We start from the raw sequence: 14,354 nt of genomic DNA on the forward strand, positions 1-14,354 counted from the left end.
AGCTGATTCCTCCTATACGTGTATTTGGTATATTGCCCCACACCTCCTCCACCCAGCCTGTAAATTTCACTACGTGCATGTCTTTATAACATAGGGAAATATGTTTTTCTGATAATTGTAATGTAGATTGCTAGCTCCACCACATGAAATAATATATATCATTCAGTCGTCGCCTTGGCAATGATTTTTATTGCCTCAGCCTTGTTTTACCCTTTCTGTGTGTGTACATGTATGTTAGTCGTTGTCAATAGTATGTAGTTTTAAATGAAAAGACAAAGCTATACAAGAATTTATGAAATTAAGCAGGTTGTCTTCGTTAAAGTGCACATCTTATGGTTTATTTATTACTTCTAGATCTGCAGCTAGGTGTGTAGGAATATTATAATGGTGACATCATGGGCAATTTTATGTCAAAATATGTCCGAGGTGACGATCGATGTTTCGATGTGTGCCCGACGTAACAGCGCCTCAGGCGGAAAAGCGTGAACTGCAAGAGGAGTTCGAAACCTGCGTCATGTCCTGTCATGTATTTGTCCCCTGTGTTGGTGGCGGCATTAATATAAGTTTTAAAAACTTGAGTGTGCCGTCACTACGTCTGGTGATTACATGTTGGAATTTAAAAAAAAAAACTGCGTCACTCTTGTGTCAGGGTCCAATTGAATAATCAAACTACTCTTTTGTCTTCGTACATTTTAAGCACAGACTTTATTGCACAAACAGTTGTACCCGATGATAATGGCATTGATACAAAAGTACATTTAATGAGATTGTTGCCTAAGGCATATAAATAACAATTGTACTACTTCACTGTTTTTGAGGTTTTTGAGAAATAAAACAACAAAAATCAATATCCAAGTCATGGGCATATCGGCAGAAATAAATAGCTATCTATTCTATTGGCAGTTTCAATTCTCATAGCATGTTAGTACAGTACTATATGTGATATACATGTTTCCTCTACCAAATGGGGGAAAATTGGCACCTATGAATCCTTATCAAGAGATTTAGACTATATGTACACTTATCGAAACACATGAGATTTACCATTTAATCTGCCAGCTGTTGAATATATATACAAAGGGATGTAATGTAATAAATACATTTGACAAACAACTGAATGTTCACAATTTTCGACGTCTTAGTTTGTAAGATCTCAGCATCATGTAGTTTTCAGTGCACTGACCTTTAATAAACCTAGCCTGGTATCTGTCTTATACACGTCTATGTGTATAACATCTAGATGTAAACTTATCAAATCATATTTCTGGTCAATTTTCTAAAATGATCTATCTAACTTTTTCTACTTTTATAATTACTTATAGTAGGCAAAGTCAAATTCCAGAGAGTCCTGGCAAATAAATAAATAAATACAGTACATGTATATACTGTACATTCAGTCCAAGAAATCCTTGCTTTGAGGACAGGTGTTTGTATGGAACAAATCATCAGCAAAAGGGAAAGAAGTTGGAAGAAATTCATCTAACACATTCTTCTGATTTTGATGTGTAAAGTTTGTTGTTAAGTCCCTCTTGCTGCTTAGAACTTTTGCTGCATCCTCGGTAAGTCTGGTTGCATATACAGCAGTATCTGTATCTGTATAGCTGGTATAGCCGATATAACTGCCCCTCAGTGTAACACACCAGTTTTGCAGGCAGCAGCTGGCTGTAGTAAGCTGACACAGTAGTCAGGAGGTTAGGAGACCTCCCATTTGAATTTTTTCTCCTCGGTCTCCTCGTCCTGATGCTGGTTGACGAGCACCATGATGGATCGATTGACAGCTGCCAGCTCCGCCTCCAGACGGGCAGGGTCCATGTCCTGGGGGGGGGGATAGGTGGTGAGGGAAAAAATAAATGGACTCTACCATACCAATTTAACATCTTTGTTCTTGGATTTGCCTGCTTCTTTTTTTCTGATTTGCAAAAAAAGTACATGTATTTGATTTGAATCAACCCCATAATGCTCATGTTTTAGCACCAACAGTTGAAGAATGGCCTTGTCTTCCTATTTTGATTGGGGTATAACAAAGTCCAAGAAGGAGAAAAACTAGACAGAAGATACAAGAGTTTTATTAGCTTTTTATCAAGGTAGTAATTTGATTTCAAGTTCAAAATTCATAGTTTGAATTATAAGCCAGCCTAGTATGTTAACTTTTGGCTCCTATGGTACCATTTGGGGCTGTCATAGGCCTGTTTTCTTTTCTACCCACTTGATTGATTTCCTACAAAAAAATCACCCGAGAACCAACAAATCAAATTGGTGTGGCCTTTTTGCTTGACAATCCACATGCTACAAGGTATTGCGACTAACATCTAACAGCAATATTTCAGTTCAGTTCATCCACTTTGAGCTGGTGACACCAGTTACATCCATATACTAAAAAATACATTCAATCCATAACCATATTACACATTATGATGATGATGATTTGGTGTCACTTTTGGAACAAATTGACCTGTGTAGGCAGATATAGACATTAGACATGTACCAAATTGCTTTTACTATGCGCAAATAAATCAAATCAAACCTTACCTCAGTGTTTTGCCTGTTGGCGGTGAGTTGGCTCTGTTCGCCAGTGTTGAGCGCTGCTCCAGTATTTGGAGACTCCGCTGACTCGCTGTCCAGGTCACTCTCCTCCTGAAAAGTCATCGCCTTTCCTTCCAACCGCGGAGACTGGCGGGTCCCGTTATCCTGTGCATATTGTTCTGCAAGATACATAAAGGATGATTAGATGGGAGGGAGCCACATGCTCTTTTATATGTCTTGAGCATAATGATCCATTTTAATTCCATGAAATTCTTAGCGGGACTTATCAAATTTAATGTAGATCTCAAGAAGTCGTTCTGGGAATAGTTAGATCTGTATGGCCACAAGCTCTTGAGGTTGTGTACTACAGGCTACCTGGCAGGTTTTCATGCACATGTACAACTGTAGCATGTAGAAGTATAGTAAAGGATGATTCACCATGTTAATTGCATTAAGTGATATCACAGAAGTAGTAAATTCCATTTTTTGTGTTGTAAAATACAGTTTCTTCAAACTTCCTTCATAATGACATACGCCAACTTCCCACGACACCCCAGATGGTAGAAGTAGAAGGATAAGTAGGTATAAAATAAAAACTATTGCTTGAAAGCTATAATTGTGGCCCACCCTGTTGTTGTTTGATCTTGGCCTCCCTCCTCCTGTTGATGAACCAGGTCTGGACCCGGACAGGACTCACCAGCTTGTAGGCAGGTAACTCTTCACCTGAGAACAGGGAAAATCAGCAAACATGCTGTTAACTACATGTATTTCATAACAATTGGACTAATTACAAAGTACATGTAGGTCATGCACAATATATAATTTCAACTCTCCAAATTCAAGTGGGTACCCTCAGATCACCACATAAAAATAAAAATTTAATGCAGCATCAGTAATCCTCAAGGTATGCACACTTCATAACCCTGCAGAATTATGAAATGAAATGAAATGAAATGATCTTTATTGCATATCCTTGCCCAGACGGGCTAAATGCATACATGCTTTGTCACAGTATAAAATACATGTGGTGCATACATACATAATGTATGTTTGAGTTCTATACTAGGATTCTAAGTACTACATAATTCTTAAAGTTACTGTTTGTCTATTTTTTGGTTCTGGTTTCTTCTCTCTTCTTGAAACACTTATTGATATAATCACACACTTTTTCTACAATGTGTTCATTTCTGCTTGACATAAGATGTATAAATCTATTTTGCTTGGACAGTTTCTTATATTTCTTGTCTAAATCTAGTACATTAAATAACACCTTACGTTCATTTTCATATAAACTACAATCAAGTAAAAAGTGCGACTCGTTTTCTACATATAGATGATCACAGAATTCGCACGTCCTATCGTTCAGAGGGGTACGGTTGTGCCTACCGGATTCTATATGTAAGGGATGGTCACTTATACGAAGTTTGCACATGGTTTTTCGATGTTCGAAGTTTGTAATGTTTAAATATGTTTCTCTTTCATAGTTCAGTTTAAATGTTTTGTATGTTCTTAATTTGTTGCCTTGGTTTTCTCTTCGTCCTTCTGCTTGTAGTTCTGAGTAGAACTTTTGGATGTGGATATCTTTCAATCTCTGTTTTAGTTCTTTTAGATGGGAGGGTGTGTTTAAGTGACCGTTTAAATACAGGTAGGCAAAACCGGACTCCTCTAACAGTTTCTTTACATCAGATAACCAGCAGGGTATATTTCGGCGAACTAGCTCTTGTTGTACTGTATAGGCTTCATATTGTAAACTACTTGGGAGCACTTCGTTAACTAGTCTAAAATAGTAATTGTACATTCGGCAATGGGCCTCTATCTGTAAGGGGAAACGTCCTAGTTCCGCTCTACATGCGAAGTTACTGGCGTTCCTACGGACACCAAGAATGTATTTACAAAATTTCAGATGTACAGTTTCTAATGGCGATTTGTCGTTCAAACTGTTACTGCCCCAAACTTCGGAGCCATACAGTAATATCGGTACAACACATGTGTCAAACAGTTTACAGTGTAATGATACAGAGGATCTGGTTTCTCCGAGAGTACTTCTGATGTTAAACATTGCTCTTAGGGCCCTCTTTTGTAAATTTTTCATGGCAGTGCTAAATGTACATCCTGCTGTAAACACAACTCCTAGGTAGCAGTATGATTGAACTATCTCTATCTCTTTATCATCTAGTGAGAAACGAAGGTTAGAAAATAAGAGGCCTCTTTTGTTGAATATCATTACTTTAGTTTTTGCCAGGTTGATAGTTAACTTCCATTGTTTGCAGTACCGTCCAAGGGTGTTTATTGCTTTCTGTAATCCCTGCTCACTTTCCGATAATAAGACGATATCATCGGCATAAAAGAGGCTAGTAACTTTGGAATGTTCTAGTAGGGGTGCGTCTAGGTTTTCTGCGTTGAGTTTATCTATGAGATTACTGATGTATAGGTTGAATAGGGTTGGGCTTAAAACACATCCTTGGCGAACACCAATTTCAACGGGAAAACTTTCAGTTAGGCCTTCTTTAGTTTTAACACTGGCCTCAGATTGGTTGTATAGGTTTTTAATTACATCGAAAAATTTGCCTGACATGTCATTGGAAAGAAGCTTGAATAAAAGTCCCTCGTGCCAAATGGAGTCAAAAGCTTTTGACAGGTCGACAAAACATGCGAATAATCGTTTTCCCGACTGTGTGTATTTGGAGATAAGGGTTTTTAATATGAAGATGTTATCTGCTGTCCTATAGTTTTTCGGAATCCGGTTTGGTTTGGTTTTGTGATTTCTTTTCCTTCGAGGAAGGTTGAAAGTCTTTTGTTTAAAATCGAGGAGAAAAGTTTTCCTAAGCAGCTGGAAATGGCTATTCCACGATAATTGTTTGGGTCGTCTTTTCGCCCTGTTTTGAAGATGGGGACGATGTAACTTCTCGACCACATTTTGGGGAAAATTCCTGATGAGAAGGTACTATTAAAAAGTCTTAAGAGAGGGGTTAATAGGATATGTTTTCCTGCTTTCAGCATTTCATTGGTGACCATGTCATCCCCGCTGGCTTTTTTGTTTTTGAGGGCGTGAATTGCATCTTTAATTTCAGAGGCAGTGATTGGTTGGTCCAAGGGTCCTGGACTTGGCTTATATTTTTGGAGTGCCTGAAGTTTGCGCAAAATTTCAATTTCAAAGTTATGATCAAAGTTTTCTTGTTTTAATCTGGATTTGCTGTGAATGTTTTTGAAGTGCTCGACCCAGGTGTCGGCTGGTAGATCTTCCTGTGATACTGGTTCGGTCTTTTTTAGTTCTTTGAGTAAATTCCAGAAGGCGGTGGGGTTGTTTTCTTGGAGGTTTTGTAGGCGCATCAGACAGTTATTTTCGTATTCTCGTTTGCGTTTTCGGATGAGTTTATTGAACTCCTTCTTTTTCTAAAGTAACTTCCTCTTAGGGACGGATTTTTTGGGTTGTGCATAAGAAGGTATCTAAGATTTCGCAGTTCTTCCTGGCCTCATAACATGATTTGTCGAACCATTTTTGTTCTGTTTTGGTCCTTTGTGTCTTTTGTTATCTTTTACTTTTAATGATATCCTTCCGGCCATTTCTAGAATTTTCTGGAATTTACTGACTTCCTCATCAATGTAGTTACCTGTTGATGTGACATCTTGTCCAGGTGATAGGAAGTTATTTAATTTTTCTGATATCATCGGACTACATAAAGCCTGAATGAATTTTCACTTGAATTTGAGTCCCAGATGAACCTGTTGGGAAGAGGGTTTAATTTACTTTTGCGCGTTTTCGTATCCTGAATGTGCCAGTGTGGCGTGTTTATATTTAAAGTTATCAAGCAGTGATCCGAAAACTCTGATAATTCGTGAACTTTGAATACATTAATGTTATGAAGAAGTGCGCTACTTGTAATGGCGTAATCCACCGTGCTACAGCCGTTAGGCTGGTAGCAGGTGTACTTTCCATTTAGATCGCCCAGGATGCGACCGTTTTAGAATGCGCAGGTTTGAATGGGAACATAGTTGAATTAGGTTCTTACCAAAGGGATTTGGGGGGGTTCTGTCAGAATTAATTCTGGGGATATTTGGGTTAGGAAGGGGAATTTCTTCTTCAAAATCCGGGTCAAAGGGGTCCTCGGTGAGGTCTTGTAGAGAGCCTATCCTACTATTGAAATCTCCCCCTAAAATAATATAGCCTTTGGAGCTAAAAGTCGCTATATCCCTCTCCAGGGTATCAAAAATACAATCATCCGCCCTTTTGTGGACATTTGAGTATAAGGGACTTATATATACCGTACATATAAAAACATCTTTTGATAGTCCAAACAAGTCTTTTGATACTCGAACCCAGAGTAAGTCATCCGATGTGGAGTGTTCTCTTCTTATAAACTTTGTCAATTCTTTTCTGAAGTAAAAGATTATCCCACCAGAGTTTCTTCTTGCCCTTCTATGTTTTTTTCTTAAGGATGAAAAGTGATGGAAATTTGGAATGTCTATTTCTGAGGATTCGTTGCTCCAGGTTTCGAGAAGAGAGAAGAAATCTAGATTGTCTACGCTACTTCTAAAACTATCTTCCATAAGTTTTTTCCCTAAGCCATGGATGTTCCAAAAACCTATGTTCAGCGAACACCTCATATTCTTAGCAATATCTCACAATTGGAACAAGAGGACATGTGTTCCTACTTTTACGACAAGAGTATTGTTGCATTTAAGCTAGTATATTATGAGAGTTGAAGTTTCATACCATAGTAAAGATGGGTTTGATAACGATCAATATCAACATGGGTTTACAAATGGGTTTACAAAGTATGTAGTACATGGATATTTTATAAAATTACCTTACCCAATGTTGGAACTGACAGTCCATTGCTTACTACTGTACATATTGTCTGACTTCTTTGTCATGACCAGTCAAATGTTCACTTCAGCTGAACTGGTTTGAGATCATTTTCACTTTTCAGTCTTACCTGGTTTCTGTAAGACACCGTTGCAGGCGTTTGCAATCTCCTCCCTCTCCCCCTCGGTGGGGTACGGGTTCTGCTGGAAGTACTTCTCCACGATCATGACCGCGGACGGCGGCCAGTGGAACTTGGACCCGCGGCGCTGGTTGCCGGGGCTGTGGGCAGGGTCGTAATCCGGGTCGTCAAGGGAGCGCTTCTTCTGCCACTTCCAGCCACCTGCGTTGGGAAGTGGGCCTGGGAGGGGGGGGGGGTGACCAAAGAATGAAAATGCTCTGATATGGACACTGAATGAGACTTGTCAAAACGGCCAAAACAAGAGGGTACATACAATGTAAGGTTGCACTCATAGTGCACATAACTGTGCTTGTTGCAGAATCACCTTAACACATAGCTGTCCTTGGTGCTGAATGACGTTTATGTATAACTGTCCTTTGAATGACCTTCGTGCATAGCTATCCTTCATGCTGAATGACCCTCACACTTAGCTGTCCTTGGTGCTGAATTAACCTCACACGTAGCTGTACCAGGTACTGAATGACTTTCACACATAGCTGTCCTTGGTGCTGAATGACCCTCACATATACCTGTCCTTGGTGCTGAATGACATTCACACATAGCTGTCCTTGGTGCTGAACTGCCCTCCAACATAGCTAAAAAATCTATAGTAAATGATGAGAATGACATATTCCCACCTGGTTTCCTGTGCTTCTGCCTTAAGAACCAGGTGTAGATGGCTCGTTTCTTCATGGCCGTCATGTCCAGCCCCTGCTTCAGGAACAGGGACACGTAACTGCTGCTGATCCCGGTAGCCTGGGCCAGACGACCTTGGGGAATGCCCTTGACGTGGAGAAACTTGTTGATTTCCTCTTTCACATCCATGATGTTTTTGCTGGAAAACGGGTATTTGAAAATGTTTAAGTCCTTTCCTAAATCACTGACGAAAAGTATTGCATACCACTTGAAATCATTAAAATCTAAAATATTATTCTTACTGTAATCAAATACCAAAGGGTGTCTGCTACATCACCAGTTACCATGGTGACAGACACCAGGTTCAGGTCACTGACCTTTAATATTTGTTGGAGAAGCAGAGGACGAAACAGAGCAAAAGCAATGTGTTTTCATTCTGTGGAGGTAAACGTAATGATGGATCCAAAAGAAGATGTCTTACCTGAGCAATTCCTCCACCTGTTTCTCCAGGTCCTCCTCTGTGATTGACTCAGCTGAAGTGTCCGTGTTCAGGATGTCCTTGGCCTGCAGCATTCCGGTTGCCGCCGCTCCTCCCCCCGAATCCACCTTCACCACGGCAGCAGGCGGAGGGGGCGGGGCTGTTCCGTTCGCCACCACCACCCCCTGCGGCACCGTCACGATGGACGTTGCCGGGAAGAGGTTGTTCTGCGCCGTCTGTATGAACTGCGTCGGGTTCGCAGCCAGCTGAGGTTGGATGGTCACGTGGCTGACCTGCAGTGCACAGAACGTTATTTACATGTTTGGCACCTAAAATTGTGTAAAATGGGACTTTTTTTGCTATTTTAAGACAAGTGAAAACAGCACTTCTTAAGCTTAAAAACCCAAATTTCCAACTGACAGTTCTAAATAGAACAAAATGTGTTGGAATATTCCATTCCTGCAGACGTCGACTACTATATTGGAACACTTCACATTTTGGACAGAGGTGATTTAGGAACAATTCATAATTGTGCAGGAGGTGGATAGATTCATATTCAGTATGGGGGATGTGGTAAATGAAGTCATTTTTGCTGCATTGGCTGACCTGTGGGGACATGCCGTAGATGCCCGTGTTGACGGTCTCGATGCGCTGCATGGTGCCGAGCGCCTGGAAGATGCTGTCCTGCGACAGGCCGGTCTGCTGCAGCCTCTGCAGGATTGAGCGCAGACGCATCAGCAGGTCCAGCTGCTCCAGGGTGAACCGCGGCTCGGTTCCCGTAGTGGCCATCTTGGCACAAATACTGAGCGGGAACAAGAAAGGTAACATTTAATAAAGAAATAAATAAACATTTGCAAAACAAACGCATAATGTTTACCTCCACATGATCTAGAGTTACTTACTGTAACAAACTACTGCTCTGTTTATTCTTTAACTCCATTCATATTCTCCTCCAACTCTGCCCTGCAACTTGCAACATAATGTAACCCAACACTGCAGGGTTTCTGATACAGCATTAGTCACCATGGTGACAGTGGTCTGGTTCAGGTTATTGACCTTTTGTGTTTGGAGAATAAGAAACAGAACAAAAACAATATCTTTTCCTCCCTAGATGGTAAACATAACAAAAAATCAAGGAATATGTAATATGCACAACATTTTGATCTATTCCATTTTTAGTTTCAGAAAAATATTAATATCATGCAACATGCAAGTACTTTGTCACTGTAGAAATGCTTCCCAAGATTACAGCAATAAAATGTGAGGATATCATTATGACATGACAAAAGAAAGACACATAGAGTAGAAATATTCAAATTTACAATCTTATGCTTTTTTTAAAGTGATGCTTAGCATCTATGTAGATAATTCTTTCATGGGAGGTTAAAGATGGTAATAGCCAGATACACAGAAATCCTGATCTATAAGCCTCGATTATTATTCATAAGCAGCCAAAGCTGTTCCACACTTGTAACTCATGCAGACAGTAATAGAGACAAATTTTCGCTCTTTTCTAATGATCAATTAGTCACCCCTGAGAGTTATGTGAATCATATTCCGATCCTATTGATTGTAATGCAGTATTTCTATTGATTTTTGCAGCACGCATTTTCCTCACATCCTTTGCCGCAATTTCAACTGATATTGGCCAATACGAGACAAGGAACTGTACTTATTAGTTTTTACTAATTGTTTACGATATAGTTGTCGTCATAACTGCTACACAACTATTTCTGCCAAACATGCGTCGAGCGCACGCCGGGACAAATTTATTGGCGCGGGACTTGACCACCCCCATCGGTAGCCGAGATGGTATCGCCTATTTAATATTAAGCAGACGTAAGCGGCTAAAGCTATTAACAGTAATTGAATTCCCCCTGTGCAATTTTGGCCCAGAATACGCGGCGTACGGCGCGATTTTCGGCACAAAATCGGCTCTTTGGTGGCTAAAACACGTGAAACAGCCCAGGGAAAGGTTGCATGTGGCCGTTCCCGCTCAAATTTCGCCGTGACCCGCGCTGGGAAGCTTCGCTGTCCGAAAAAACAGGATTAAATTTAAACAGCCAAGACCTTTCTTCAATATGGCGCCCGCCCCCGGCGACGTCGACTATTATCTGTAATTTTTGTAAATAAACCCACCATTTGCGGGTTTAAATCGATAAAACTGCGTGCATAAACTTACCCACTCGTCGGCCGACGCCACCGAAGTTTGCAAACTCCACGTTTTGCGCGCAAAAGTCGGAATTTTGAGGATACTTAAATCGGACGTCAATATTTTGAACGCCCAGCGCGCAAGTGGCACCGGGAGGGAATATAATTAAATTTTACAAGCCTACGTCATCGGCCGGGTCGTGCCATTTGAAGCGGCGGTAAATAAAAGGCGAGGAAACTTTGAACATAGTGAAACATATTTTTGGAATTAATTTCATTTCATAACCGTTTGATCGCGCTTATGATGGGAAATATTCAGCCCGGTAGGGGCTTTTGATGTGTAGCATCGACCCAACAGGGAAATATATCTTGTGCATAGCAAAAATCAACCCAAACAAATTCGTAGCTTGGCGTTTGAAGGTGAATCTGTGTCATTTAAAAACAGTAAAATCTTGGTTAAGCCGAACAATTTTAACATTGCTTATCGAATTTACAACTAGTTATAGAAATTTGGTCCTACTTGTAAAAGTGTAAAAAATGTTACCTTTTGTACAACAATTTATTAGAAAATGTTTTCTGTAAAAACAGCACCTAGGATATGAATACTAATCACATACATGAGTGTTTATATAATAACGGAGATGCCGGCTTCCATACGAGATGAATTTTCATGATTACCTTAACGCGCTTTTGATGCTCAGTGCGGCTGCCATGCTTTGATACCAATCGATCACTACATTTTGTGTTGCGCGCTCGTGCGTACTCGTTTGAATAGTGTTATATATCGCGCAGTACTAGTAGTAAATATGCATTGCTTTCAAATCAAAACTCACGTACGCGTTGATTTTAGTTATTGCGAAGCCGCCGTCAGAAAACTGTCACATAAGGGTTACAAACTAACAATTTGCGTTTATTTTTAATTTCCAAACAGATCTTCTGGTGGCTGCAAGACAGTATCAATTGACCAGACAAGACAGTGCTACCAGCAAAAAATGATAACAGTACAAAAAAGAAGCCCCATAAAATCACCTAAACGCTTCAAAAATAAGCCGAAACCTAATGATCTGCGAGTAGGAGAGTATTTCCTGTGGCTGTGGCGCCTCACAGGCAATAACAGACATAATAGTAGACTAACACGAACACTTTCCCAACAGACTTAAGACCCGTCTAGGCCAGGCTAGGTATCAGTATGCACTGGCACAGAGGAGAATCTAGACACGGACGGCTAATTTATAAAAGTCTGAACGCTGTGTGTTTATATTGTCCTAGATTTAGAGACGCTACTTTATTTGATTAACATGACAAGTGTCTATCACCTTTCCAGCAACCCACAGGCCAGACTGTAAGGTGTTTTCGGTAGTTGTGGTGGGATGTTTAATGTGCTCGAGGTGTTGCTCTCCTTGAACATGGGACCTCGGGCATTACGTCCAATCCAAGAGGACGTTTCTAACCATGGAGGTCCATGCTCTAACCTAGGATTTAAATTTGCCGCTCCTTCGGCGGACTGACTCACTAGCATGTTATCCGTGTATATGGTAAATTTCTACTCTTTCCAGCCGCTTCTGAAGCCTTAGCCTCTGCCAGGCATTACTAAGAGAGGTTATGGATGCTAAGACTCGGCAACTATAGGGTCAGTAACTGGCCAGGGGAGTGAACTGCTTTATTTCCATCGGGAAAATTAATTTTTTGGTAGCCAACATTTGGCTAAATTTTCACTACTTTTCAACCGGCGTTTTTAGTCTGGTAGAGACTACACTTCCCTAAAGAACCTACCATAGCGCCTCCTTTCAGACTACGCCAACAGTGCAGCAAATGCTTACATGACGATATTCTAAGGGGGTGGACACCTCGCAAGTTCCGGTATCATTTCATTGAAAAACGCCCCCTGTCAGCCTTAACCGTACTGCATGCGAACGGACAAGCATTTGACGAGGTGTAAATGAATCCTGCGATAGTTCCTTTTACATTGCAGTTGAATGCAGAAAAGGGCATGGCCTATAACCAGTCACTCTTGATTTAATATGAAAATGATGCAATAAGAATATAGATGCCTAAAAGTTCCGAACTCTTCCAATGTATAGGGTCTATTTTTCTGTAAATTCTATAATGTCACATGTTGATTGTGTAAAAATAAGGAATACACACAATTAGTAAGAGTCAAATTTGTACATATATACATATATTTTTTTTTTACTCTGAATTGACACAATGCACGAAGAAGACAAAAAAACCCTGACGAAAACATTTCATGAAATACATTTTCAATGCCGATCAGGTTTAATGTACATTTTTCAGTTACAGCATGTAAAAACTTACATACTGGACTAATGACTGCTTTTTCCAGTCTTCGTAACATAAGGTGGGCACATTTGCCCAAAGTTAACATTTCACGGACAGAAATATATACGCAATATTCTTTAAGTTCTAACATGACTAAAATGTACTTACACAATACGTATAAATAATACATTAAATAACGTGCAACAATACAAAAAAATAACAAACATTGTGTATCACAGATGAGACAAAGAAAGTTGAATAGAAATTATTTACAGTTGCATCTTGCACTCAACCTGGTTTCCAATAGCTGGACAGGCATCATAATACCAGTCAAAAATGAAAACTAAAAATCTAGTTCCAACATGGGGCTTAGATATTAGACAATGATGCACCATCTAACATACAAAATACAGACGCCTTTCTATAGTTAAACTATTTACATCACAACATTAGCACATTTATGATTATCAACATACGACCATCTTAACATTAATATTACTGGTAGTAGGAAAAATCTATTGCATTCAGATACCTGTAAGTATCTGGTGCAAATACTAAAAGGAGGTAGTGAGTTTGTTTGTTTAGTAAACACATTAAAATCCTCACTAGTTTGTAAACGACATTTCTGCAGTTTCACTACTTGAATGTACATAATACTATTGGGACCTTCAAGACCCTGCTCACAACACTAGAACTTTGAAATAAAAAAAAGACACTAAGATTTTTACATGTTTGAATTGTTGGGTTCCACATTAGGTTACGAATATTACAAAAGGACAAACATTCAACCAGGACCAAGATATATTGGCTAGGTCTCACTTTGAGGCCACAACCACTCAATGTGCAGGCCATTGATTGGTCTGTTGTTCAACCAATGAGAGAAGCTACAGATTGATTGACAGTTACACCTTCCTTGTTCAGACTTGGCACATTGTATATCTAGAGGGGAGAGCAGAAGGGGCCACTTTGATCTTTATATACAAAAGTATTGCTCTTGGAGACTCCAAAAAATTGCAGTAAAATTTCCTTCAAATTTTCAGACTTTGTTACTGGAAGTTTTCAATCTAGGATCTCCAGTAAATACCAGTTAGCATGATGTAAAAAATGCTTTCTTTCAGCTAGAGCTGTGTACCGGTACGCAGTACCGATACTGTACCGGTAAAATTGATTAGGTACAGGTCCAAAATACCTAATCCCTCAGTACCGGTACTGTACCTAAACAATTTCACACCAATTTTATGCCTATTTGTGACCTCAAATGTGTAAATAGCTGGTTAACAATGGGTCCCTGTGTAAGGACA

General features: G+C 39.9%; 1 protein-coding gene across 1 annotated transcript; it reads right to left on the reverse strand.

The window, feature by feature from the left end:
• Window positions 1-687: 687 nt before the first annotated feature.
• LOC109482571 (homeobox-containing protein 1-like) lies at window positions 688-10,916 on the reverse strand. Its single transcript, XM_019785333.1, has 8 exons — window positions 10,805-10,916; window positions 9,229-9,424; window positions 8,626-8,915; window positions 8,147-8,343; window positions 7,461-7,688; window positions 3,151-3,246; window positions 2,530-2,702; window positions 688-1,815 (listed from the first exon to the last, which is right to left on the reverse strand). The coding sequence occupies exons 2-8, from the start codon at window positions 9,409-9,411 to the stop codon at window positions 1,693-1,695; spliced, it is 1,290 nt and encodes a 429-aa protein (XP_019640892.1). The 5' UTR covers window positions 9,412-9,424; window positions 10,805-10,916; the 3' UTR covers window positions 688-1,692.
• Window positions 10,917-14,354: the final 3,438 nt, after the last annotated feature.

Source organism: Branchiostoma belcheri, unplaced genomic scaffold (genome assembly GCF_001625305.1).
Source record: "Branchiostoma belcheri isolate BF01 breed outbred unplaced genomic scaffold, Haploidv18h27 scaffold6, whole genome shotgun sequence".
NCBI classification, from domain to species: Eukaryota; Metazoa; Chordata; class Leptocardii; order Amphioxiformes; family Branchiostomatidae; genus Branchiostoma; species Branchiostoma belcheri.